Source organism: Fragaria vesca, linkage group LG5 (assembly GCF_000184155.1).
Source record: "Fragaria vesca subsp. vesca linkage group LG5, FraVesHawaii_1.0, whole genome shotgun sequence".
Classification (NCBI taxonomy): domain Eukaryota; kingdom Viridiplantae; phylum Streptophyta; class Magnoliopsida; order Rosales; family Rosaceae; genus Fragaria; species Fragaria vesca.
The window spans coordinates 12,573,314-12,600,791 of NC_020495.1; the positions used below are offsets into that span (position 1 = coordinate 12,573,314).

The 27,478-nt window shown below is 37.8% G+C and overlaps 3 protein-coding genes across 3 annotated transcripts; 2 read left to right on the forward strand and 1 right to left on the reverse strand.

Moving 5' to 3' along the window:
* Positions 1-3,817: 3,817 nt before the first annotated feature.
* Positions 3,818-7,315, reverse strand: LOC101314952 (chaperone protein DnaJ-like). The gene is made up of 5 exons (XM_004299666.1): positions 6,984-7,315; positions 6,814-6,891; positions 6,642-6,717; positions 4,638-4,711; positions 3,818-4,528 (listed from the first exon to the last, which is right to left on the reverse strand). Exons 1-5 carry the CDS (start codon positions 7,104-7,106, stop codon positions 4,457-4,459), a joined length of 423 nt encoding a protein of 140 aa, XP_004299714.1. The 5' UTR covers positions 7,107-7,315; the 3' UTR covers positions 3,818-4,456.
* Positions 7,316-10,056: 2,741 nt separating this feature from the next.
* On the forward strand, positions 10,057-15,234 carry LOC101314663 (glucose-6-phosphate isomerase 1, chloroplastic-like). The gene is made up of 14 exons (XM_004299665.1): positions 10,057-10,605; positions 10,731-10,853; positions 10,936-11,034; positions 11,503-11,586; positions 11,849-11,992; positions 12,093-12,158; positions 12,708-12,776; positions 12,892-12,999; positions 13,417-13,469; positions 13,539-13,677; positions 13,785-13,941; positions 14,119-14,197; positions 14,666-14,732; positions 14,821-15,234. Exons 1-14 carry the CDS (start codon positions 10,057-10,059, stop codon positions 14,953-14,955), a joined length of 1,872 nt encoding a protein of 623 aa, XP_004299713.1. The 3' UTR covers positions 14,956-15,234.
* Positions 15,235-16,312: 1,078 nt separating this feature from the next.
* On the forward strand, positions 16,313-26,999 carry LOC101306532. Its single transcript, XM_004301308.1, has 24 exons — positions 16,313-16,322; positions 17,985-18,060; positions 18,185-18,200; positions 18,323-18,952; positions 19,122-19,288; positions 19,494-19,559; positions 19,667-19,801; positions 20,261-20,379; positions 20,461-20,766; positions 21,194-21,281; positions 21,367-21,472; positions 21,562-21,669; positions 22,626-22,789; positions 22,908-23,028; positions 23,125-23,349; positions 23,435-23,625; positions 24,141-24,308; positions 24,400-24,505; positions 24,703-24,840; positions 24,967-25,128; positions 25,207-25,407; positions 26,001-26,195; positions 26,281-26,352; positions 26,443-26,999. The coding sequence occupies exons 1-24, from the start codon at positions 16,313-16,315 to the stop codon at positions 26,593-26,595; spliced, it is 3,723 nt and encodes a 1,240-aa protein (XP_004301356.1). The 3' UTR covers positions 26,596-26,999.
* Positions 27,000-27,478: the final 479 nt, after the last annotated feature.

The window sequence follows — 27,478 nt, forward strand, 5'->3', positions numbered from 1 at the left end:
GATAGCCATAAACTCATATATACTGACGTGACAATATCACTCACATTTGTTTAGGTAACTATCTTGGCATGTACCAATTTGTACCTTTAGATGACATTAGTCACCCCCACATTTGTAACCATCAATTTCGAAAGGCTACACTAATTCAAAAGGCAACTAGAAATCTTTATGGCAACGTACCGAGCCAATTAACTGAGCATATTCCGAGTAACCCAGAATATATAATTAGGCAACTGAACTACCATGTCCTCAAGGCGATCATATTTATTTTCCTTCAATCATAACAACCAATGTCAGTGCAGTGTAATAATAACACACACCATAAGTTATAATTACCGCATGCATTACTAAGAAATAATTCCCCGTTGTAATACTTACTCATAAAACATTTAGACTATAAGCACATTTACATTATAACATATGCGATATGTTACAAGTTGTTCAATCATCACAATATCACACATGTTATTGTAACCATGTAGAGTAAGCGGTATCAACAGATAAAATGATACTAAGCAAATAATATAATAATCATGCATACATGATGACAATTATATAATATGAGAGCCCAATATAATTCATCAGTAAATAAATTAAAAGCAACCATTTTGGGTTCAGAAGAAAAACTCTCAAAGCTTTTCTAAATGATAGTAACCTCGTAAAAAAATATAAAGTAATATAGTAGACTAGTAGTAAAAGACTTATATTTATATCAAAGTTTCTACCACAAGGAAACATCCACCAACGAATTCTACTCTTAAGATTGTTGGAAGATTTGGGTCGATGGATGTTAATAACGCCATCAGATTTTGTCACCTACAAAATCACATGAATACTTAAAATTATTAACAAATAATAATACTTATAATGATGCCAAAATAACAATAAAATAACAAAATATAAATACTTATCTTTGATTATGAAGCTTGAGTCAAACACTTGTTCAGGAAAATGTTTAAGGTTGAGGCGTGTAAACACTGCCCTTAAGAGTAGATTTCGCCCCTCGGAGACAATGTCTCGGTGTAATAGGTTTATGGCGTCTACCCTCCAGGGTACAACAACCGTTGATCCTCGTAAGCGTACACTCGCAATACTCGGATCCTAGAACCGCTTGATAACTTTCTTTGGCACTTGAAAGATGAATAAGAGAGCATATGATCAAGTAGAATGAGAAGACCAATGAGAAGAATATTATAGTGATAATGTACAACTGTTATATATGTATATGTCATGGTCATGAAGATAGGGATATATATATAGCTCAACAAGAAAGATTGGTTACAAATCATGATACTGAGCATTAATTAATCATAACTTTAGTCTTTGTAACGGACAAGAAAGAGTTAATATGTGTTACAATTGTAACAGACATATTTATGGAATGAAGGTTATGTTGGAAATTAAAGCACCAATTAATTGACTACAATTAACCTCAATAAATAATTTTTATATTTTGAAATATCACATCAAAAATTTCAATAAGTTTCACCCTACCATTAAGCGATAACGACCATTTGACGAAGTAAAGAACTTACTGCCCACCAAGAGCAGATAAAGCACTTAGAGTGCATAGACCGGCACAAACCCTTCAAGCCCTACACACCTATATGGTTTCGATCTTATTGTCAGTGTAAGAATGTCAAACATTGTGTACATTGAACAAATTATCCATAGAAAATTCTTATTGTCCGTAAGAATGTCAAACATTGTGAACATTGAACAAATTATCCATAGAAAATGCATAGGTTAATGATTTATTATTATATATAATAGCTAAAACCTAAAGGATACGTTAGATTATGGAGTCCACAGTTTCTTTGGTTCACTTTTCTCATGTTTCATATTTTTGTAAAGGAAAGTAAATTACGTTAATGGGGTAGGGGTAGCCTCCACGGCTCCACACTAGGTGGCTAGGACCATGCCGGGCTGGATCAGACGCAGACATCTATGGCAGGATTTGGAACAAAGCCGACGGGAGATTGATAGATAAATTACATTACTTAACATTGGAAATTAATTTAGGTGTAGTGGAAATTCAGATAGAAGGACATCCAAACTAGCTAGTATGTGTGTTAAAAGAGTTCAAAGACTTTTTTTTTCTTTTTCAGGAAGATAAATATATGGGTCCGGATTAATTGACTTTTTTTTTTTACACTACTTTGTACATTTGTTTTTATCCCTTAAATTTAAGTAGATCAAATAATTATTATTTATTTTGCGTATAATTTAACAAATGACATGACATCAATATCATTTCCAAAGAAAAAGATAAATATATTCACTTTTTAAATATATTTACAAATAAAGAAGAAATTACACGATTAAACTCCATCTTCTTCTTCTTGAAGAAAAGGAGAAGAACAGTGTGATATATGGCTGTAATTCATGAACCAAATTAAGACAAAAAAATAGTAATCAATAACCAAATACACCAATCATAGTCTTTTGCTTCTCTATGAGATATTCTAAAATCAAAGAAGTGGTCTGATCATTTTCTATATATGATCCCTAATATCATTGCATAGGTATGATCGATTTCAATCGATTGGATTCCTATTTAGTTGATTTGGTTGCTAGTTAAAAGAAAGATTAATATATCGTGGAAGTTGAATTTGATATGGTCAATGCATTTTTGTCATTGTCGTAGAAAAACACCATTCTTCAAAATTTCAACCATGTAAATAGATAATTTCTGTGTTTTTCTTCATAGAAATAAAAGTTTGTTTAAGTAAATTTATTTTTCATTTTAAATTATGCAAAATAATATTGGTATCATGTTACTTGCCAAATCATACGTAAAATTAATAACAACTATTAGATCTACATAATTTCAAAGGATAAAAACAAGTGTAAAAAAGAGTGTCAAAAAAAATGTTCATTGATCCGGACCCTAAATCTATATAATAATAACCAAACCGTTATAACAATGAGAAATCTCGGTGGTGGACAACAAGTCTACACACTCCTCCCTACTCACATACCAGCGATTACAATGAACATGAATCGAAAATAGTCCAAATGTAACCTACTCCTAACCCTATCTAGAAGCCTCAATACCTCTTTACAGCCAACCTCAAGAAAAAACAACCCCACCAAACACTATACACCAAAACCGCCAGCGTATATGCAAGGGCAACCTCCCCACTACGTTGACGCTAAGAAAACATCTACGATAACACCAATAGTCCCTGGACAAGACACCAACCATGGCCCAACCAAAACTAACACCCTAACACCCTCGCCCAAAGGGGAGGGACAACAGACAAACAAAACCAAAACAAAACAGAAACTAAAAAAAACCAAAAAAAATAAAACCTAAAAAGACCCAAAACCTGGGCCCAAAAAGAGCTCAGGCCCAAACCCTCTACTGGATCTCAAAGTAGGCCCACTTCTGGACCCGGCCCAAAAAGCTTCCTCCTTGCTGCTCTCATCCGATCCGCTGGCTCGCCATCACCGCGCATAAGAGTGGCACCACGCTTCAAAAACCTTCAATCAGACAAGGTAATCGGACAACCACAACCCCGATCGAACCCAATCTTAATTAACACAGATCGAGTTCAATCCATGGTCGACCGCGATCACCACAATCTACCCTTCAAACGCTCACCGCCATCCCATCCGCCTCACCCCATGCACGAGACAACACAGCAATATCAGTAACTTCTTGGTTCATCCCCCCAGCCTTTAGGGGCCTGGCCACCCACGATCTCCCGTCCGACGGCACAAAAGGAAAAAAAAAATAATATATATATATATATATATGTGTGTGGAACCCTAGGAGCACCGAGTTTTGTGGAGAGAGAGTTAAACAGTAAACTACAAGAAATACTCCCAACTTAGGTGGTCGCCAAGACCCAATAAAACAACAGAGGATAATGAAGCCATCTAATTTAATTTAGGAAAACACTATTTGCACGTTCCAGATCCCATTTCCAACTGACCAGTCATAGAACCATACTCACAGCAGGTGAAATGAGCTACTCGAGAACCTCAGTCACTTCTTACTAGAAGTGTTTGAAGATGAAATCCGTTCCAAAATCACTTTCAAATTGCTAAAAGAACAATGCAAAACCCACCATGACAGCCATCAACCAAAACAACGCTGTCAACTGGGTATAACATCAACAATCTATCATGTGCAAGCAGGTGCCTCCTGCCAGGCATAGCCATTGAAGATTTCATATCGAATGGATAAGCATTACGAAGATTATACAAACACTACTCTACAAGAGAGGTAACATGGGGGAGGCATAAGCCATCGAAAAGTGATGGTGATATCCTTGCTCTCTATTTTATACATTAGTATATAATTATAGTAACCCCAGAATACATCTAAGACACCGATCCATTTGCTCAACTAATCCACTTGCAGTCTCAGCAAATGTGCCATGCCAAAATGGGTCCTTGTCCTCAACTATGCCGCATCTCTAAAAAGGATGTTTGTGCAAACTGTTGATTACCAAATGGAATGCCTTATCCCAAGGCCATTGCATGTCAATATAAGACCTTTGTAGCGGTTCAGATACTCCTGCAGAACACAAACCAAAAGTTGAAGAAGGAAACCAAGCGTAAGTAGGAAAACGTACAAGCAGAAACAAATAAATATCTGACGGCGAATAGGGAGAAAAATATCTTACAGTTATGTTATAATCATAGACATAAAGCATCCCTTGCTTGTCATATTCTCTTCTCTTAGCTGGGTCACTCAAAACTGTATGAAAAAGTCAAAACACACGGGTTAGATTCAAATCATTTGTCCACATTAGATTCCAATCATTTCCCCATCTTCTTAGTTGGGTCACTCTTTCGCATCTTGCTGTTTATTGTTTCACAACAATTACAATTACCAAATAGACACTTAATAAAACAACTAGACTAATTAACCATTCAATCATCTTTGGAACTAATAATTGGTGATGCAGCATAAATTTTTTGCGAAGACAATGACCCACTTGTGGAGCAACCAAAACACTTTGATTAAAGATAATACATGGAAGCTAAGTTCAATATGGGAGTCATAAAGGAGAAATAACATAGTGCATTAGGAAAACAAGGTAGCTAATGCTGGAGGCTTAATTCAGCTCAAGTAAGTTTAATGTCACTTCATCGAGCGCCTCAGTTGTTTTCTTCGGCCATTACATATTCTCTATGGTAGCATAACAAATACTTAAAACCCGCGCATAATCATATATCAACCAAATGTAATTTTAAACCTCCCCCTTCAGTCTATAATGCCAGCTATTCACACTATATAGCACTTCAGTCATATCATTATTAGCATCAAGTTCGAACTAGTATGTCACAACTCACAAGTAATCAAATCTCGTATGACTACTGCATACTGATGTTTTAACAAGTCCCACATCATTTGATCAGCAAAGACAATCACGCGATACATATTATAGAGCGGATAGCATAAATAACATATATCTGAAATCTTAAGGATGATCCTGCATAACAAAAACTTGCCAAATGCCAATCATATAGCCACCTCCCTGGCTTTTCTAAGCACTCAAACTTCACATCGGGTGAACCAATGTTAATATGAAAGCACATGCAAACAAAGATAATGTTCTTGGGTTTCTATCAGAATGCATCAAAGCAGATATTAGTTGAAAGTGTGCTTAGGCCATCAAAACTACATGACACATTTTCTTCTGAGATGACAACTAAGTGAGAAAGATCATAACTATTCAGCATTGCATGTAATACTAGCAAGGCTGCATTCACAGAGAACTAATCTCAATAACTACTGCCTCAATTATGCTTATTTTGATGAACAAGCTATGATATACATATGCTCACATTCAAGGTTCCTACTGCAATGATGTAAAAATTAGTTCGTCAGTCCTATACACTCTATCCAAAGCCACAGAAATAAAGGATAAAAGAAAAGAGAAAAAACAAAAAAGCAAACAATTTAATATAGAAGTGACCACATTAGTAAACCCATAAAGCCTATAATAAAGTAGTATCATCTAGCTTCCCAAATCCTTTGATAGGTATGCCACTAGAAGTCTAAACACATTGTTAACAAGAAACTCATTAACTCCAGCATTAACTCCAACATCAAGTTACAGTCTACAGATCTAAAACTGAAACCTTCATCACATAAATGGTAGGAATTTTGGACCATGGAATGTTTGTTGCAACACACCAAACTCATACCCACATTCTCTACCAACAATCTTCCTGACAATCTTATCAAACCCATACAAGCAAGACCCGGCTCCCACATCTTACCACTAAAAACTTATCAATACTTCACACAAGAGTCCCTTAACAATAGGTCATCAACAGCTACACAAGTAGTGGACTCCTTGGTAGATTTTGTACACAGCCAAGTCAGACATAATGTAACCTCACAAGGCCCCTTCTACAACATATGTAACTGCGAAAACCTAACCTAGCGATCCATTTTACTCTTCCTAGCCCAAAAAACCATATCTAATAACCAACTTTCCGTTGAGTTCCACAATCAAGACAAGAGTGTTTATGTGCACAAATGCACCCAGAATGTCTAAATCTAGCCCACAAACTAATCACATCAAATAGGATGCTCTTGTCTCAAAGCTTTGCATAGAAATTACAAACACACATAAACACAACCAGAAATCTATAAGCATAAGAATGTGAGTGACCTTGATATGCCTCGTTTATTTCTTGAAACCTGGAGGTGGAACAGTTCTTGTCTTTTTGCTTATCTGGGTGCCATTTCTGCAGTCAAAAAAAGCCCAAAAAGAATCAAACTTTATGAACTCCCACAACTTAAAAATCAATACTACAAATTCAAAATTCAAAATATTTACAAACCAGGGCGAGACGAATGTAATTGGAGCGAATGGTATCGTCGGTGGCATCATAATCCACTTCAAGAATCTTATAGTAATCCTAATCAAGCAAAGTACATCAATATTTCATTAGCTGAAAATCAATATAAAAAAAATGAAGAAACAAGAACAGGAACAGGAACCCTAACACACCTTGGGTTTCGAGAGCTCCGAGAAGAAATCGAACTTCAAGTGCGAATCTTGGTCGGTCTGTTGTTGTTGTGATTGTTCGTCGGTGTCGGAGAAGCTGTTGTCGCCCCACTCGTCCCACGTCATGCTTTGGTTTGGTTTGGTGGTGTTGAGTTGGGTAATGGGTTTGAGTGAATTGAGGTGAAGAGATAAACTACGCACACAGTCTGAGGTGGTCCTCTGTGTTTCTGTGTGTCTATGGCCAACTGCAGACAGCGTAAAATAGCAATTTATACCCAAATTTTGTTTGTGAGGAAAATAGCAAATTAACAGTCTACTTTAAAAATAAAATAGAAAATCGTGGGGATTCGTTTCGGTTTGTGGACTTTGAACCAGAATTATTAGGTGGGTGGGGAACTGGATACGTAATTCCATAATTGGGAGGAAAAAAAGAGAGAGAGAAAAGAAAAAAGATCTCCTACTTGGTATAGATTTTTGTAGGAGATTTTATGTTGTGTTTGATCTTTGTTTTCAGGGGTGTTTGCCCATAGATCATTAGATGTAGCAATTGCAATTCCAGCCGCCACATTTTGCTTTTTAATCCCTGATTTGTTAGACAGATTTTTTTGTTTCTTGGAGGATGATGTTCGGATTGGATTCAAGTAATTCTTGTTTGTGACTTCATTTGTGTAAATACGATGGACACGTATTTGGAAAGCTAGCTATAAACTATGTGTCCAAGGTAGTACAAAATATATTCCTCCTTTGTTACCATTCAATCCATAATGAAAGATGATTCAATAGAACAAATATGAAGGAGGATGCCGATTTTTCTTTCACCAAATGGCAGTCTCCTCAAATCTCACTCTTTGATGTCTTCCATGGCATCAAATCCTCCGAGCTTTGGTAGGTGGCAAAGCCGTTCTGGAGTTGTAACAAGGAAAAAAAAAGAAAAAAAATGATTGCAAATGTTTTCCTGCCATCATGTGTCAAAAGACTAAGTAACACTAAACAAATGACCGGTTTTAAGAGACAATGAGCTCAAGACATATGCATCACAAATGCATGTGCTAAATTTTGAGTCTGTCTATGCATATGTTTCCTGTCATCATGTGTCAAAAGACTAAGTAACACTAAACAAATGACTGGTTTTAAGAGACAATGAGCTCAAGACATATGCATCACAAATGCATGTGCTAAATTTTGAGTCAGTCTAAAAATCTTAGATGATATTGAGTGAAAAGTTTTGCATTTGTTTTTAGCCGTTTGATTCAGTTGCCATATTACAATCCCTAAAAAGTTGTCTCTTAGCTTAGGTTTAAACAATTTGGTAAATTGAAATGAAAAATTGTGTTTAAAATGGGTCATTGACATTGTAACTAGTGGATCATGTTTGAGCCCAAAGAACAATTTGGGCTTGAGACTAAGGAGTGTTCCATATCATCTAGACCAATATAACCCAAAATAAACACACGTTATTGGGTTTGTGTCGCTCAATATGTGGTGGTTAACGAGGAAAACGAAACTTTACAAAAAAAAAAAACTAGGGCAAGGGTGGCTGTTAGGTTGGAAAGGTAAACATGTGTAACTTTAGTAACGGAAACGAATTATGAAGTGAAAACCATGATTCATACGAAACCATGTTCAATATCATATGGACCAATATGGCCCAAAACAAACACACGTTATTGGGTTAACGTCGTAATGTGTGGTGGTTGACAATGAAAACGAAACCCTAACATGTGTAACTCTAGTAGCAAAAAAAGAATTATGAAGTGAAAACCATGATTCCTAAGGAAAAGGAATTGCAAAGCCTTTAAATGTATTCATGAAGGTTCAAGGGCTAAGAAATTTCTCTACAACTACAACGACAAAACCTATCAAAATCTTCCTCTAACTGAAACCTCAACACATCATTGAAACCCCTACGTCAAGAACCGCGTCTTAGTAACTATCCGATGTCAAGGACATCGTCTTGGCAAACCATCAACCTTAAAGACAATTATTTAGCAAAACCAGCGCTTTGTCGATGCTTCCCTATATTGCTCTGCCCAATTCATGAGGTTAAGTATTGATATTGTGACGACAATAGATCACGCCTTAAGTCATTATCTGTAAGGCGAATATAGAAGAACATTGAAGTGAGGTGTGTGCTTTCCTCGTTGACAGGCTTGAAGAAGAAAACATGTTAAAGACATCCCGTTCACCCCACGGTGCTGGCACACCCAAATCCGCAAAAAAAGACAATTTGTTAAACCTAATCTTTGGATGAGCCAAACAGTTCAAAAGTTATGATACAACATAAGCTGTTTTTGTTTCACAGTAGTTTCAAACTAATCATGAGGTAGACATAGCTTAGATACATTAGAAATGCAACGCATTTTGACTTCTCTCTCGTCCAAAACTCAATCCACATGAAACAGTGAAACGTAAATTGTCGTAATAAGCAAACCAAAATTGGCATTAAGGTCTTCCACAATTTATGATCGAATAAATCTCTCGTACAAAACTCAAGTAATGTGTTAGTTTGTATTGCTTTTTACTAAAATATCAGTGATAATAATAAATGAGTCGATCCACAGTAACAAAAACCTTTGGTAAAAAGGAGTAAAAAAAATTCAACCAGAGCGTGACAATTCTCGTTTTAAATCAGTTTAAAAGCAAAAGGCCTTCGTTTTTCCGCGAACGAACGAGAGGAACAGACTTACAGCTGCCCCTGCAGCATGAGAGAATCGTGTGCCGTGACTCCATCTTCCTCTTTCTTTTTTAATCACACTCCTGAGCCGTGACTCTATGACACGCGGCCCACGCCCCCCGTTATTCACGACCCTTGACCCTTGACCCCACCGGCGAGTCCCCGCCACCGGCCGAATATTCCCTTGCCATTTCCGTAATTATACCCCCAACCCATGCCCCTTTCCGTCATCTCCAACCCAAAAAATACCAAATCAACGTGTGATGGACAACTCCGCCCGCATAAATATAAGACTTCACAAAAAGCCAACAGAATTTCAACTCCAACTCCTCAGCACACAATAGAGCTCACACCTATGGAGGACTGACTCAAGACTCCCGCCGCCAGATTTCTTTGATTCCGATGGCTTCTATTTCCGGCATTTGCTCTTCCTCTCCCTCTCTCAAGCCGCGCCTCCGCCCGGTGGCCGCGGTGACGGCGAGTCTGCTGCGCCGCGACTCCGTCTCGTTTCCTGTCCTGCCCAGGCCCGGCGATCGGAGCTTGTTTGCTGCTTCCGTGGCGCGGGAGGTCTCGGCGGAGCTGGCCAAGAGCGACGGCGGCGCTGTGGCGGAGGAGGAGAAGAAGAAGGTGCTGGAGAAGGATTCGAGGGCGCTGTGGCGGAGGTATCTAGACTGGCTGTACCAGCACAAGGAGCTCGGGTTGTATTTGGATGTGAGTCGGGTCGGGTTTACTGACGAGTTCGTTGCGGAAATGGAGCCCCGGTTCCAGGCGGCGTTTAAGGCCATGGAGGAGCTGGAGAAGGGAGCGATTGCGAATCCCGACGAGGGGAGGATGGTCGGGCATTACTGGCTGAGGGACCCCAAGCGCGCGCCGAACTCGTTTTTAAGGGTTCAGATTGAGAACACTCTTGAGGCGCTGCTTAAGTTCTCCGGCGACGTCGTCAGCGGTAAGGTCAGAATTGTAATTTCACAATGTCTGTCTTGGTTGCGAGTTTCGATTCGATTATTGTTGAAAAAAGTAGCTTGACAGTAATGTTGGTGTGGACTAATTGAGGAAATGGTGGATGAGTATTGCAGATTAAGCCGCCGTCTTCTCCGGCGGGGCGGTTTACTCAAGTGCTTTCGGTTGGAATCGGAGGCTCGGCGCTTGGGCCACAGTTTGTTGCTGAGGCATTGGCGCCGGATGTTCCTCCTCTTAAGGTACATTGATAAGTAGGTAGTGGGAAATTTATACCGTACAGTGATCAAACTGCGTATTTTGACATGTGTTTATTATTAACAGATACGATTCATTGACAATACCGATCCAGCAGGAATTGATCATCAGATTGCGCAGCTAGGTGACGAGTTGTCTTCTACGCTTGTAATTGTGATTTCAAAGGTTTGAACCGACATTTTCTTTGCCATTTTATATGCTTTGATATGAAGTTACGAACTATGTAGTAAACGCTCCCTGTAAATAGGCATGATGTTGGAGCGTGAAACATATCTAATAAAGTAATAGACAACCTGCAGATTTACCTTACATTATAGTGAACAATTCTGAGGCAACTCGAGGACTTAATATATGTTATGGAGATCCTAGAGGTACCTCTTGTTAGTAGCATTATTGGGATTAGTTCTCTTAATGTTTCCCTAATTTTTAACTTAGGAGCTTATTCAGGGAACCCCTAGAGAATGCTCTAATATCCTCAGTTTAAAGACACATATCCCTTTGAGTGCTGAATTGAGAATAGATGGAGGCCTGTTGTACACAATTATGTCCAGGTTTTTTGTATTCTGTAAAATTTGTCCTTGCTTATTATGTAATGCACGTTTCTGATGTAATATTAATTTCATTCAATTTCAGAGTGGAGCTACTCCTGAAACTAGAAATGGTTTACTTGAAGTACAGAAGGCCTTTCGTGAGGCTGGCCTGAGTTTTGCAAAACAGGTTTTGATCTCAGGTTTTTCTTTATGCTTTTTTAAGATTCCATGCTTGGTAGTGGAAATGTAGGTGTCTGTTTGGTGCAATTGGGGCTAGAGTCTTGGTGATATATTAAGTGGTTTGTTGACTAGCTGGATGCCCATTGCTGTTCATTTACTCATTTGAAAGTTCTGACTTTCAGAAGTTATTTTTCATGTGCAGATGTTTTCTCATCTTATTTTACTTGTTTTATGCCATTAATTTTTCATGCTCTTTTGTTTCTGTGTAGGGTGTGGCTATAACTCAAGAAAATTCATTATTAGACAACACTGCTAGAATTGAGGGGTGGTTAGCTAGATTCCCCATGTTTGACTGGGTTGGTGGAAGAACATCTGAGATGTCTGCAGTTGGTCTTCTTCCAGCAGCGCTTCAGGTTGGTATTACAGAATACAAATTTTTCGTGATCATCATTCAAGTACTTTTTCTTTTCTTTTTGCTTACTTATTTGGATGGTTGTCTATATTTCATCTCAGGGAATTGACATTAAAGAAATGCTCGCTGGTGGAAAGTTGATGGATGAGGCTAATAGAACCACTATGGTAAGCTCAGTCCTTACTTTGCTTGTACATAATGCTAGAAGTTTCTGATTGATAATGTCAGTTATAAAAGAAAAATGTCAGTATCTTTCCAATTTAGATTTGGAGATGTGATACCTTCCGAGTCATATGAGCATGTTCATCTATGAGGGTAATTATAAATAATGGTATAATTGTGACCGTGTATTGAAAAATATGAATCATGTCGTTGGCTCAGCTGCACTATAGCTTGATTGATGTCTGATTAATGATGTCCAGTATATTATATTACCCCTTTTTTATTTCTGTTTAAAAAATTGTCCATTTACACACCACTCACAGTACTGTTATTGTTCCTTTAGCATCAAACCCATTTCTTGTTGTTCTTTGCTGGTGATTCAATTACTTTTCTGTGCTGATAAGAAACTATTTATTAAGCCTGACATCCAAATTGAAGTTGAATTCAATGAGAACAAAATTTTGAAAGCTAATTGTTTTGTTGTTTCTCGAGCTTACCCTGACCACAATGGGTTTGGAAGCAAAAGATATAACTTTCATTCTTTCTTCTCTCAGCTTAAGAATAATCCTGCTGCCTTGCTTGCTTTATGTTGGTATTGGGCTACTGATGGGTTGGGATCCAAGGTATTGTTTGCTCAATCTATGAATGTCTTTAAATAGCTTATTTTCAGTGTGATTTCTTTATGGTTGGTTTTTCCTTGTGAAGATGTTTAACTGGTTCCCCTTTTAATTTTCTCAGGATATGGTTGTTCTTCCTTACAAGGACAGCCTACTATTATTTAGTCGGTATTTGCAGCAGTTGGTTATGGAATCTATTGGGAAAGAATTTGACCTTGATGGTAATCGGGTATGTGTGACAATAAGTAGGTTATTCTTTTGTTTGTTTACTTTGTTTTTTGTTTTGGAGAATATTATTCATCTAGAAAACTCTTTAGAAAGGTTCCCAATATCATGTTATCTGGCTAATTGTTTATAATGTGATTGGGATTCTAGTGTCAGGCTTCCACCAAGTTCTATGATTCTTTGTCACCATACACCTTATAATGTGCATAATGTCATAGATCAATTTGGATCAGAGTTGATGACTGATCAAGTTACATGGATTGTTTTCTGAGTTGTTCAGTCTATTTTGTTCACTGGATTGTTTGAGTCCATTTGTTCTTCACATAGTACTCTCCAATTTCCATCATTAAGATGGTCCTGCCCTAGATTCTTCGTGTGTCAAGATTTTTTAATTTATAGTACTCGCCTTTTAATTTTACAGGTGAATCAAGGACTTACAGTGTACGGAAATAAAGGGAGCACGGATCAGCATGCGTGAGTCTTCAATTTACTTTATTAAGTTTATCTATATCATGCGTGAGCCTGATGCACCTACATGTGCAGATACATCCAACAATTGAGAGATGGCGTGCACAATTTCTTTGTGACATTCATTGAAGTACTACGAGATAGGCCTCCCGGTCATGATTGGGAGCTTGAACCAGGTGTCACATGTGGTGACTACCTATTTGGAATGCTACAGGTTAGATTCCTCACATTAACTGGTTATTGTTATCTGGGGAAGAGATTTTCAGTTTCCTTGTACTTCGCTATTCTGAATTCCTGTCCATCTAAATTAACTTCTTACAGGGAACACGATCGGCTCTTTATTCTAATGACCGAGAGTCGATTACAGTTTCTGTGGAAGAAGTAACACCTAGATCTGTAGGTGCTCTTATAGCACTTTATGAGAGAGCGGTAGGGATTTATGCCTCACTTGTCAACATTAATGCTTACCATCAACCTGGTAAGTAAGAATTGTTTTGACCATCTTTGGGTTTGAAATGCGATTAAAAGGGATCTTTAATCGCTCTGTGCATTTTGCATTTGTATCAGACATTGTTAACTGAATTCACCTATGATGTCTGAGTGGTGATTGTTCTTTGATCTGTCTTTGTTAATCCTACATGTATTGTTGGTTCAGGTGTTGAGGCCGGGAAGAAAGCAGCAGGAGAAGTATTAGCTCTTCAAAAGCGGGTTTTACAAGTACTTAATGAGGCCAGGTATGATGTCAATTATAAACTCTTCGTGCATACGTTTTGAAATAAGGAGTCGTTGCAATTATATTCTGGTGTATAATCTTGTGTTTTCACAAAAAAGGAAAAAGGCAATTTTTTTTTCGGAACAAAATTAGTTGCTTTACTGACATCCTTGTATTGAGACAGTGCTTTCTGATTTGCAAAGTAAAAGGTGGAAAGCCTTTACGTGCTATACTTCTGAGAATGTGACAACATATCATTTTTAAAGAAGATTCTAACACGCAAAATTTGGAAAATTTGTTGTTATTAATATGGCAAAAAGATATGTGGAAGGTTTTACCTGTTATGCTACTAGGGAATGTGACAGGTTACCATTATCTGGAAATCAGACAACATTTGTGAGGGGACCACATCTAAAATGTGACATATGCCAAAGATGTGACTTGGTTGTCTTGTTTCTAACCATCACCACGTTCCCTTTCTTGTTTTCAGCTGTAAAGAGCCTGTCGAACCATTGACGCTAGAGGAAGTAGCCGATCGGTGCCACTCTCTGGATGATGTATGACCAATTTTCAGTTGCCATCCTTGTATTTCTTTCGTAAACCCAATTGCAAACATACTTACCTAATTTCTTTTGCTTGCTTCAGATCGAAATGATCTACAAGATCATAGCTCACATGGCGGCCAACGACAGAGTTCTTATTGCTGAAGGCAGTTGCGGTTCACCACGGAGCATCAAAGTTTTCCTCGGCGAGTGTAATGTGGATGCATTGTATTCTTGATCTCTTTCATCTCCAATCCCTATGTGCCATAGAAAAACAGAACAGAAAAGAGAGTACAGCAATGTGCCATAAAAACAGATTAGCAAGCATGTATTTGATTTCAGTCCCATTGTATCTTTGTCTTTGTTCAGAGTGGAGAATCTGGTTTAAATTAAACGTGGAAATAAAATTCCAGTATGAGGCTCTCTGTCATTCAGACTATTACAGTTTCTAGACGATGTTGGGGAATAAGCTGGTTTAACAGAAATATTATACTAATAATATTGGAATATTAGGGTCATAATCTTCATTCTCTGTCAACATTGACTGCTCTGCTTGTTGCTTTCACATGCTTATTGGCTTTTACGGGTTATCAAACTCCCTCAATCATTTATAAATTGGCCAATACAGTACATATTCTATTTTCACATTTCATTCTCTTTTTTGATTCCATTTTATATGTTTTTCAGTATTTTTTTTTTTTTTTTCTATTCACCTACTCGATGAATTCTCTGCTAAGTTGTTCTCAACTGCAGTTGGATTCAGATCACAAGCTCCAAAGATATTAGAATTTACATATATTCTTGGTTCTTATTTTTACCTACACGGCGAATTTAAATTCTACAACAGTCGAGTACAACTGAGCAGATAATTCATTGAGTAGGTGGATATGCCTTCCATTTCATTACAACAGAGATTGTTATAAGAGATGCTACTAAACCAAATAATCCTAGGTCGAATTTAAAGAAGTTTTGATAGCAAAGTTGTGGTGACTGATTCAAAAATTCGAGTACTTGGTTTTCTGTCTGTTGGTCTAATATTCAAATATTTTTGAAAATATGAGAATGTTAGATATCGACAAACTGTCTCAATGATCAAAATGGTCCAAGAGTGAGGACGGGGGCTGGAAGGACAACTATGGAATGAGAGATCCAGGGACTCAATAATTCATGTCACTGTCGAATTCCAACTGTCAGCCTACTCTTTTTTGCTTCACTAAGAAGCTCTACATTATTGGCTTAGAGTTTTAATTAGTACACCAGTGTGAGTTGAACATACATAGCCGGGTCCTTATTAGAGAATAAGTGCACTGAATATGACTAGTGTAGTAGCGGACACCAGTGTATTATCGGAAATTCTTCCATACACCGACGTGCAAGTGGCTTAGAATTTGTTACATAGTTTCAACTATTAAAATTTATAATTAATTTTGTTTTAATAAAATATGTGTTTTATGCAATATAACCGTACATTCATATTGGTGTTGATGCATGTCAATGTTCTGAACCATCTTTTTTTATAATGAAGTTAAATTTTTCGGCATAAAACATCACCAGTTATTTTAGGTAAGAACTTTTGGTCTACCATTAGCCTATTAATGGCAGAGGGTATGTGTTGATGGGACTGATTCATTGATCTATTGGTGGATGAAAGCACAACTACTAATACAACATACAACGTCTGTAGCTGGCCGTTTTCAATCAAGCCAAGTTTGGGGATAAGAGAGATATTAAAAGGATTGATTACGATAGGAGCATTTGACAATTTACTTATACTCAGTTATTTTATGGGTCTTGTTATTATTTTTCGAGTGTCAAAATGTCGCTAATTAACGCACCACGTTAGGAGAAATTAGTACAAACTCGAGACACATACTTGCAAGAACCCATAAAAAAACAGTCCACGTTTATTTTAACTAGTTCTATCTAGGAGTTGAGCTAAACTCATCTTTCTCAAGGATTATGAACAACATTTGAGACACCCAACTCTCTAGTAACAGAAGAGATCAAGAGAAGCACAACTCAATCACCCATCTTAAACTGAAACTCATTTCTCTTCTGTTTGAGCCCATGATTTCCATAAGAGTAGGAACAGATAGAAAAATGCTAACTCGTTATTTCACACTTTCATTCACCGGCCCTAGTAACAGACGGTAACTTTTTTTACTTTTTACCACAAAAGTTTAACGAGTAAAAAACAAGGAAACAAAAGAGGGACCGAGGTAGTATGATTTGAGGGTGTTTGACTCAGTACTGTCTCCGCACATGGTCCCCACTCCAAGCCCATGCCTCTTCCAATAGCTTAAGTGTTAAGGTTTCAATCCCTCCAATTAATAAATTAATAACGAATCTAATCTTTTCCTCTCAACTAATTACTTAAAAAAAAAAAAAACGGATATATATATTTTTTCAAATTAAAGTCTCTACCCCAATGATTTATTTCACTTCGTTTCACACACGCAACAGAAAATTCAAAAAGATTGGTGAGAAATAAGAAAAGCATTGCCCTTGGGTGGGACCCACACACCATGTGGATTCTGGTTTAGCGGGAAAAACCGGAAGTCCGTCATTAGAGAGAGACAGACTAAAAAAGCGTGTCCCCACTACAACGTTCGACTTTTTTAATTTAATAATGTTTTATCTTTTTCCTTAAGAAAACTGGCTCCGGTTCGCCACGTCATCTACCCGTTACGTTGTGGACAACCTTCGTGCGCTTTATTCTCGCCCCATCTGCGTTTGAGTCTCATCCCCCCACTTCACTTCACTACCTTAAACGACACCGTTTCGTCCCCCTGTTCTATATTTCTCACCGACCTCGCCTAGATTTACTGCCTTTTTTAATTTTTTGAATTCCCAAAAATGAATAAAAACCCAAACTTTGGAAATAAAAATTAAAAAAGGGAAGAAATTACAGTTCATAGTGTGACTAACTAAAACCAAGAGAGAGAGAGACAGAGATGAAAGTTTAGGCCTCTGTCCCATTTTTCCCACAGCTCAGAAAAATTGAAGCTTTTGGCAGAAGCCAACTTTATTTTTTTGTTTCTATAACCAAAAATCTCTTGCATTTAAGTTGATCTTGTTCTGAGAGATCCCTTCTGTTTCTCTCTCCTCCCTGATTCTCCGTAAACCCTTCTGCATTGTTCTTCTTCTGTCTTTTCCTTCTGCATATGAGTTAAATTCATATGTGAGTTTTTGGGTGCTTGTTTTTAGTGGTTTTGAATTTTGGGGTTTTCTGGTTTTTGAAATTTTTTTGTTGGTTTTTGGTTGCAGGTGAAGGAAGAGAACAACCCAGAAAGAGATGTTCACTGAAGGACTTGACAGGAGCGCCCTTCGTTGGGTTCGAGAGGTCTGCTTCTTCTTCACATTCTCATTATAGCGCTTTTTGAATTTTGCTTAGTTTGTTGTGGAATGGCCTTTTGGGTTGTGGTGTTGCTTAGAGTGAATGTTACTTCTGCCCTTTTGTGTTGTAGTGTTATTAGGATCTGGGCATGTGTGAAAACTTGAACTTGTACTTGAACATTGCATGTGTTGTTTGGAGTAGGAGAGTGTTTTTGGTCTTGTGGAATTGAGTTTTTTCTATTGTTTTGGTGGGTTTTGTTGTTAATCAGAACAAGGAAGTTCCATTCTCTGCAACTGCTAATTTGGGACCCAGAATTGATCCGATGACTACACACATCCGGAGTGGTGGTGGTGGCAGAGGATTTGGGCTCCCCCCGGCGTCTAAATTTAGAAGTGGGCACTTGCCTTCCAATGCCATACCCGTTTCTCGGGCAATTCCTGGTGATGGGGATGAAAGTGGGTCTGCTTCTGATAATGACAGGACCACTGATTCAGAAGACGGCGTGTATGGGGGTAGATACTCGCTGGATTCGTCACCGCAGGATGAGAGGGTTCCTAGTGCGGCTAGCGCTCATAGGTATGGGAAACCGTCAAATGGGCAACCGCGTTACAGCAGTGATTATATGTACTCAGATGTTAGTTCATCGATGGACACTGTTGTGGGGAGACATAAGCCTGTGGCAGAGAGGCTGGCGAGGGGAAGTGAGAGGTATCCGGTTGGGCAGAACGGTTATGCTGAGGATGAGTCATCTGATTCGGCTGGGAGCTCAGAGTTTTCTACTTCACAAGCAGGAGGAGGAAGCATCAACAGTGCGGTGCCACATGGTAGAGCTTATGCTTCGGAAGGATATAACTCGAGTGTGCAGTCAAAGAGGAACTTGGGGAGTACTGATGAAAAGGTTTGTACTGCTTTAATTGTACTAGCATTGTTGTTTGACATCAAAAGTGGTTTAAGTCCTTCTTTAGGCATTCAAATCCTTGTTTCATATTAGTCGATAATTGGTGGATACTATGTCTTTTTCATAAAAAGCAAATTTGTGCTCGAGTAATGCTCTTGCTATTTTTCAGGGTTTGCGTTCCAGAATTCTGCAGAGTGAAAAGTTATCTGACGATGATGATGTTCCGAGTGCTCCACCATTTTGTGGTGCAGCTCAGGAAATTAAACAGAATCAGCAAAGTCCAGCTAGAATACATAGAACACAACATACACCCTCTTCATCAGACCAATTTGTGAGGTAGATATGTGTTATTTCAATGTCTCTAGTTTCAACAAGTGGTATCCTTTAATTCTTACGCTTAGAAATATGCGAGACTTTTCTTATCCCAAACATACACCATTAGGGCATACTCCTATTATTTTTATGTTTTCCAAAAAACAGACGCACATTCATACGCTTACCCACACACAGAGATATATAACCTTTTATTTTCTGTTCACAGAACTGCTAATACTTCCGAAGCTGCTGCATCCTCATGTCCAGCTCCCGTTCCCACATTTTATGCAAGGTATCTCTACGATAACTGCAGATGTGTATATGCTGATAACCTTTTCTCCACCATATAAGATACTATTGACTTTGGTTGTGTTTTTCTTTTTTGTAAATCAATACCAGTGCTCTTGGGCCATGGCATGGTGTCATCGCATATGATGCATGTGTGCGTCTTTGCCTTCATGCTTGGGCAATGGAGTGCATGGAAGCTCCTATGTTTTTGGAAAATGAATGTGCTCTATTACGAGATTCATTCAAGTAAGTCTATGCAAATTCTTGCTCCCAATTTAGTTCAGATGCATTCTTGCATTACATCCTGTTACATGTGTCCCAAGTTTTGGGGTTAAATCTTTGCTTGAATTCATCATGTATATATATTTTACTGAACTCCTGCACCAATTAATGCAATACTGTGTGCTCTATTGTAGCACATTATCAAAACTGTTATACTTTTTTGCAACTTTGTGTTTGGCTGAATGCTAAATGTAAAAGGTTAGGTAACAATGTGTATCTAGATAGTATATTGGAATATCATGGGAGTTCAATGACGTTAACAATGTTTTGAACTGACTAGTTGGTGTGCCGTTTGATGTTGAAAACTTGACACTCCAGCTGTACTTTTGTAATATATAATTATATGGTGCATCGGCTCCAATGTCTTGACTTTTATCTTTCCCATTGTTGACACTTCTAATTAAGACCTTGTTAAAACTGTAGTTTACGGCAAGTGCTTTTACAATCAGAGGAAGAATTGTTGGCGAAGCGCACTTCAGAGATTGCCAATGAGAAAGCTGCTCCAAAACCTAAGAAAATAGTTGGGAAGATGAAAGTGCAAGGTAGTATTTCATGCCAGCTTTTGTATTCTTCCTGGTCAGGTCCCTAGTAATGAGACCATCCTGAATTTTTTTCAACTGCAGTGCGTAAAATTAAAGTGGGTCTGGAGCCCCCTACTGGATGTAGCATTACGGCATTAAGGCCGCCAGTTATCAAACTGGAAGCCATTCGATCTCGCTTCTCCAGCTTACAGTCTACAATCACTTCTGGATGGCAAGCCCTTCGGAATATTCGTGTTGCACCTCGTGTACCTGCAAATGGTTCTTTTTCACGTCAAAGTTTAGCATATGTGCAGGCTGGTACTCAGTATATAAAACAGGTGTCTGGACTCTTGAAAACTGGAGTAACTACTCTGCGCAGCAATTCGTCCTCATATGAAGTTGTGCAAGGTAAGTTAATGGAAAGCTTCACTCTCTCTCTCTCCCCTCTCTCTTTCATTTCAACTTGCATGCAGGAAAGCCGTGACTTTAGATGTAGTAGATACAAAACTAACTACACAGTCGAATGTTTTCCTACAATTTTCGCACTCTAATTGCCAAATCCATATATTCAGACCATCTTAAAGGTTTTGAGGCTTACCTATCATTTAAAATATTATAACCTTAGAGTATGTAACACATTGTTCTTTCATGTCTGGACTTTATGTTCAAAATCTATAGTCTACTTATAAGGCTACAAGGCAGCCTTATAAGCTTCTTGTTTGCATGATACCATTTTTTTATATATACTGTTATATCAGCCATTCAGTAGCTCTAAATCTTGATTCTCTTCAAAATTTGTCTTTATTGACAAACGCTTACTGTTAATTTGAATCAGAAACGTACTCTTGTCTTTTGAGACTGAAAAGTTCAGCTGAGGAAGATGTCATCAAAATGCAACCTGGATCTGGTGAAACTCACGTCTTGTATGTTATCTTGCCCCTATTATTGTTTTTCTTCATTTATTTTTAAATTAAATCTGCTGTCGAGAGGTACTGACAACTTTTACAGCTTTCCAGAGAGTTTGGGGGATGAGCTAATAATTGAAATCCTTGATTCAAAGGCACAGCATTTTGGCCGAGTCCATGCTCAAGTGGCAACTATTGCTGATGATCCAGTAATTTTCCTCAATCCTAATAGTACTAGATGAATCAATAAAAATGATTATGCTTCAGGTAGAAAGTCTCATCTAAATGTTGAATGCAGGCTGACAAGCAGCGCTGGTTCTCTGTCTATCGTGAACCCGAACATGAGCCTGTAGGAAAGATACAGCTATCAGTATATTATTCAACAAGTTCAGATGAAACTCCCAAGGTGTGCTTTTATAAGTTAGCAGCCCTTAAATATACTAGTTATTACGAGTTCCTCTATCTGTTGTGCTGCAAATGAATTTTATAATGTCCTAGCTACAAAAGAATGAGAGAAATAACCCTTAAAGATGCTAGAGCAAGGCCTAATTGAAAATGAATAGAATTATTGATTGTGTCATAAAGACCCTTATGCCCACACCCTAGTCGTCCCCCTGGAGGATGCGCTTCTAAAAGATTTTTTTTATACTGTGCCCTATCCCAAAATTCGTTCTATACATATGACCAGCAATCAGAAAAATAAATGCAATAGCTAAATGATGATGGGCCATATCAGTCAGCCATAAACTTTGCGTTTGTGGGTGGAATCCTCCGAGAAGGGTAAAAATTGCAGTTCCTGCCCCTAACGGAAAATAGAATAGTGTTTCTTTTGTTGTATGAACTTATAATATTGTATGGAGAATGGTGAATAATGTACCATGTGCATGGAAATATAGATACTCCATTTTATAATATTGATTACAGGAGCTTTGTGCTATTGTTTGCTTTGTTATTCAGTGTATATTAGCTATAATATAGATACTCCAGTTTATAATATGTTGTGCATGGAAACTTAGGTACTCCATTGTATAATATTGATTACAATAGCTTTGTGATATTGTTTGCTTTGTTATTCAGTGTGGTGTGGATTAGCTATAATATAGATACTCCAGTTTATAATATGTATACATGGCTAAAATATATTAATTATTAAGAGTTTTTCTATTTGTTGTAAACATGGAGAAAAAAGAAAAACAAGATAAGGGAAAATATTAAAATAGTATACATGTTTCTGTGTTTGAACTTTTAATATTGTAGGAAGATTGATGCATAATTTATTCCCTGAACATGGTAATTTAGATTCTTCATTTTATAGTATGGATTACTAAATGGCATTGTGATATTATGTGCCTTGTCATTCAGTGTGGTTCGGTTGCTGAAACGGTGGCATATGACATTGTCTTAGAAGTTGCTATGAAGGTTCAGCATTTTCAACAAAGGAGTCTATTGTTGCATGGTCCATGGAAATGGCTTTTAACAGAGTTTGCATCATATTATGGCGTTTCTGATGTATACACCAAGCTAAGGTAAGAAACGTGGTGGGATCGGTTGCTTGTTCCTATTGTAATGATATGGCCATATAAACATTGCTGTTTGTTCTTGATTTCAAATTTGAATCATGCTTTTGATTTGTGAATCTGACAGATACCTATCGTATGTTATGGATGTTGCAACACCAACAGCTGATTGCCTGAATCTGGTGTATGATTTACTAAAGCCTGTTTTAATGAAAGGCTACAATAAGAGCATGTTGAGTTTCCAAGAGGTAGAAATTGCACTGTCTTGAAGCATCTGTTTGGTTTCGTAAGCATCTGTTTGGTTTTGTTTTTAACAGAATGTCTAATACCTTTTGTTGTCACAGAACCGTATATTAGGAGAGACTAAGGACCAAATAGAACGAATTCTTGCTCTAGCATTTGAGAACTATAAGTCCTTGGATGAATCATCACTTTCGGGTATTATGGAAGTTTTTCGACCGGCTACTGGGGATGCTGCACCTGCATTGGAGCCAGCTGTTAAACTTTACACGCTTCTTCACGATGTATTGTCTCCTGAGGTTCAGACTGCTTTATGCCACTATTTCCAGGTTTGAGGAAATTTTTGGTTTATTTAACAATGGTTGCTGTCTTTGATATATCTGTTTGTTTTTCTAAGTGGTAGTATGTTGCCAGGTTGCTGCAAGAAAGAGATCCAGAAGGCACTTGACTGAGACTGATGAATATACTACCAACAACAGTGAAGGAATTTTGTCGGATCCTTTGACTATTACGACAGCTTATCAGAAAATGAAATCCCTGTGCCTTAATATTAGGAATGAAATCCGAACTGATATTGAGATCCATGATCAGCATATACTCCCCAGGTATACCTCTAACCATCTAGTGAACACATCTAAACTTGATTTCAGTGTTTGCAATAAAAACAAACCATCAGGTTTTGATGCTTTTATTACTTTTTCAACGGGTGGCGTATTCTAGTGTTCACTAGTTGATAAGTTGTTGACATAGTGATGCCGTGCATGTTCTAAGGATCATTTATTGTTTACAGATATAATCTCTAATTTTTCTTTTGTTATGTATTTGATGCTGTCAATACCTCATTATTATTAACATATAATATTATTTACTTGTATTTGTCATTTCTGAACGATATATATTCATGTGCTTAAGTTTTGATGTTGGACAAAATGATTTTTTTTGCGATCTGGAACATAACAACTATGCCTAACTGATTAGCTAAACAAATTAGACCTTGTTAAGGGTTGTGCCTTTCAAATTTTGCTGCCTCAGTTGAAAACTATAAGTTGCCACTCTTCCATATCAAAGATTATACATATACAGTTTCATAAACTAATGGTTATGAACTTTCATTGATCAGTTTCATAGACCTCCCACATCTGTCATCATCCATATACAGCACAGAGCTATGCACTAGATTGCGGGCTTTCCTCATTGCTTGCCCACCATCAGGCCCTTCACCGCCTGTAGCAGAACTTGTTATTGCCACAGCAGATTTTCAGAGGGACCTTGCCAGCTGGAACATCAGGTAATACAAATTTCTTTTTTCTTCCCGAGCTACTTGTCAGTTTATTGAGTACTTGGATTTCATGGTTCTCACTATTGTTTGGTTATTTCAGTAATATTAAAGCTGGAGTTGATGCAAAAGACTTGTTCCACCTATATATTATGTTGTGGGTTCAAGATAAGCGCCAAAGTTTGCTCGAAGTATGCAAGTTAGACAAGGTACATATGTTTAACAAAACCATTGTTGTACATATGTTAAACAATATCATTGTTGTAAACATGCCAGATTTTCCTTTAGGATCATATCCATTATAAGTAGAGAACATGGATATGTTCAATTATGTTATATTTCTAATTTTTCGGGTAACTCTTCAACATATCAGTTCAATAACGTACCTTAACATTTGCACTTGCAGGTGAAATGGTCAGGAGTTAAGACACGACATTCCACAACTCCTTTTGTTGATGAAATGTATGAGCGTCTTAAAGGAACTTTGAGTGACTATAAAGTTATCATTTGCCGATGGCCAGAATATACCTTTGTTTTAGAGAGTGTGCGTCATACTTCTGATACCTCAAACTTTTATCTTCAAATTTATTATTTTTCCATTCTAATCGCACCCACCATCCACATGGAACAGCTTCCCTGGAATTTATTGTTTGATATGTTTCAATAACAGGCTATTGCTGATGTTGAGAAGGCGATAATAGAGTCCTTGGACAAGCAATATGCAGATGTACTAGCTCCTTTGAAGGAAAATTTGGCACCAAAGAAGTTTGGCCTTAAATATGTTCAGAAACTTGCCAAACGATCTGTGTGTTCATATACTGTTCCTGACGAGGTTAGTGTGGCATCTTACACTTGTCGTAACCTCCATCTTGATGTTGCATTTGGGTAAAATTTTGATGTTGCATTTCAGCTTGGAATCCTGTTAAATTCGTTGAAGAGAATGCTCGATGTTCTCCGGCCCCAAATAGAAGTCCAATTCAGATCATGGGCTTCCTGTATCCCGGATGGTGGACAATCAGCTCCTGGAGAGCGTCTTAGTGAAGTTACCGTAATGCTGAGAGCGAAGTTCAGAAACTACCTCCAAGCAGTTGTGGAAAAGCTGGCAGAGAATGTGAGTGCCTCTTTCTGTTGATGGCACATTTCTGGTTGAATTAGTTGCTATACAAGCATCAAAAATAAGAATTAGTTTATTTGTTGCAGAAATAATAATTAGGCCATCTAGTACAAATATATGCAAAGAGAAAACATGTTTTTTAAGTTCCATACTCTAATGTTCCACAACTTACAAAATGCCTTGTTCGTTAACAACCAAGCAACTGTGGATTAAGTGATAACTGATAAAGTATTCCTAAAATAACTTTGATTTCTTTGCAATAACTATAGTTATTTCCTAAATATCAACGCTAGGATCTGTATATATGCAAAGGTTGTAAACTCTTTTTATCAATGAAAACATATTTCTACATGTTCCGTACTGCAGTGTCATTTGTATATGTTCTTATGTTCCACCTTATTTTCCACAATTGTGGCAGCTGCATTTAATTATAGTGTTTAAAGGAACTCTTGGTCTTCTCCCCATGTTTACAGTATAACTATATAAGCAAGCTGTCTTTGTTCCATTCAGTACGGTGACTGGATACTAAAGATTAAGTAGTGATTTCATTTTGAAGTCCCACTGATTTATACCTTTTTTCATTGTTCCAGACAAAGTTGCAGAGTGCTACAAAGCTGAAAAAGATTCTGCAAGATTCAAAGGAAACTGTGGTAGAATCTGATGTGAGAAGTAGAATGCAGCCTTTAAAAGACCAACTCACAAGTACAATAAACCACCTCCACACAGTCCTGGAGACTCATGTCTTCATTGCAGTCTGTCGTGGTTATTGGGATCGAATGGGACAAGTAAGGGTTCTTAAAATTGGGTTTCAAGATTCCAGACTCTGGGATGATGATTTTGCTCGTCTAACATGGCTGTTTTCTGTTGCAGGATGTACTAAGTTTCTTGGAAAACCGAAAGGAAAACAGATCTTGGTACAAGGGCTCACGAGTTGCTGTCTCTGTAAGTGCTGATACCTCCAACCCCCTTTTCTTTACGTTTATGGATTTAATTTCCCTTCTAACATGCAGCCTATTTTTCAACGATTTGCAGGTTTTAGACGACACATTTGCATCACAGATGCAGCAGTTGCTGGGCAATGCACTGCTGGAGAAAGACCTGGAGGCCCCGAGATGCATCATGGAAGTCAGATCGATGCTGTGCAAGGATGCAGCCCATCAGAAGGACAACAGCTATTACTTTTAGATACTAACATGTTAATATGAGCGGAGGTCATGGAATGTCATGAAGTAGTGATGCCGAACTTGGGGGATGATAACGTTTGTGATGGATCATCTTTTTTGGCCTGCTTATATATCAAAAACCACGTCGCTTTGGTTACTGATGATGTGTATAAAGCCCGGCGCTGCTAATTAGTTCTGTAGAGAGAGCAAGCAACTCGGCTGCTCCAGTACCAAAAGCCTGCTCTGCTCTATGTTCCACCCGTACTTCTCATAGATTATAGCAACTAGAAACTCAAATTCACATTTTTTGTAATACACATACAGTATATGGCCCAACTAATAGCCTTGCCTCGACGCAATTTTGTTATACTACTTTTGAAAATGCCGTGAACTCATTCTTCCAAATACAAACAGATCCATCCTACGAAGAATGTTGCATTCAACTGTTCCATTCCCGTTTTGGTTTTGTTCAACAAGGAAAGATGAGAAGTTTAAAACTTGTCTAATTCTTGTCTTCTATAAGGACGTTCGTGTAAAAGCGCCTTTTTTTTTTCAGTAAAACTTGAACTAGGAATGGCTGCAATTGGTGCTGGTGTATTTAGGATTGTTATAATTTGAGGCTGAATTAATATAACCCAGTGTACATGATTACACAACAAATTGCCAAATTGCCCCGAGAGGTTCAATACTTCAATAGCACCCAAATTGCCCCTCCCTTAAATTAATCCTAACAAATCAGATATAAATAAAAAAGGGCAAAAGAGTAAACAGCCAAATAATTTTTAATTTGTAACTAAAACTTAAACCACCGAAAACAACTTTAAAATTCAAACAAAGCAGATGTTCAGTTGAATTATACGGATCCGGCTCCTCTAAAGTATTCCACGCATATCTTTCCCGGCTTC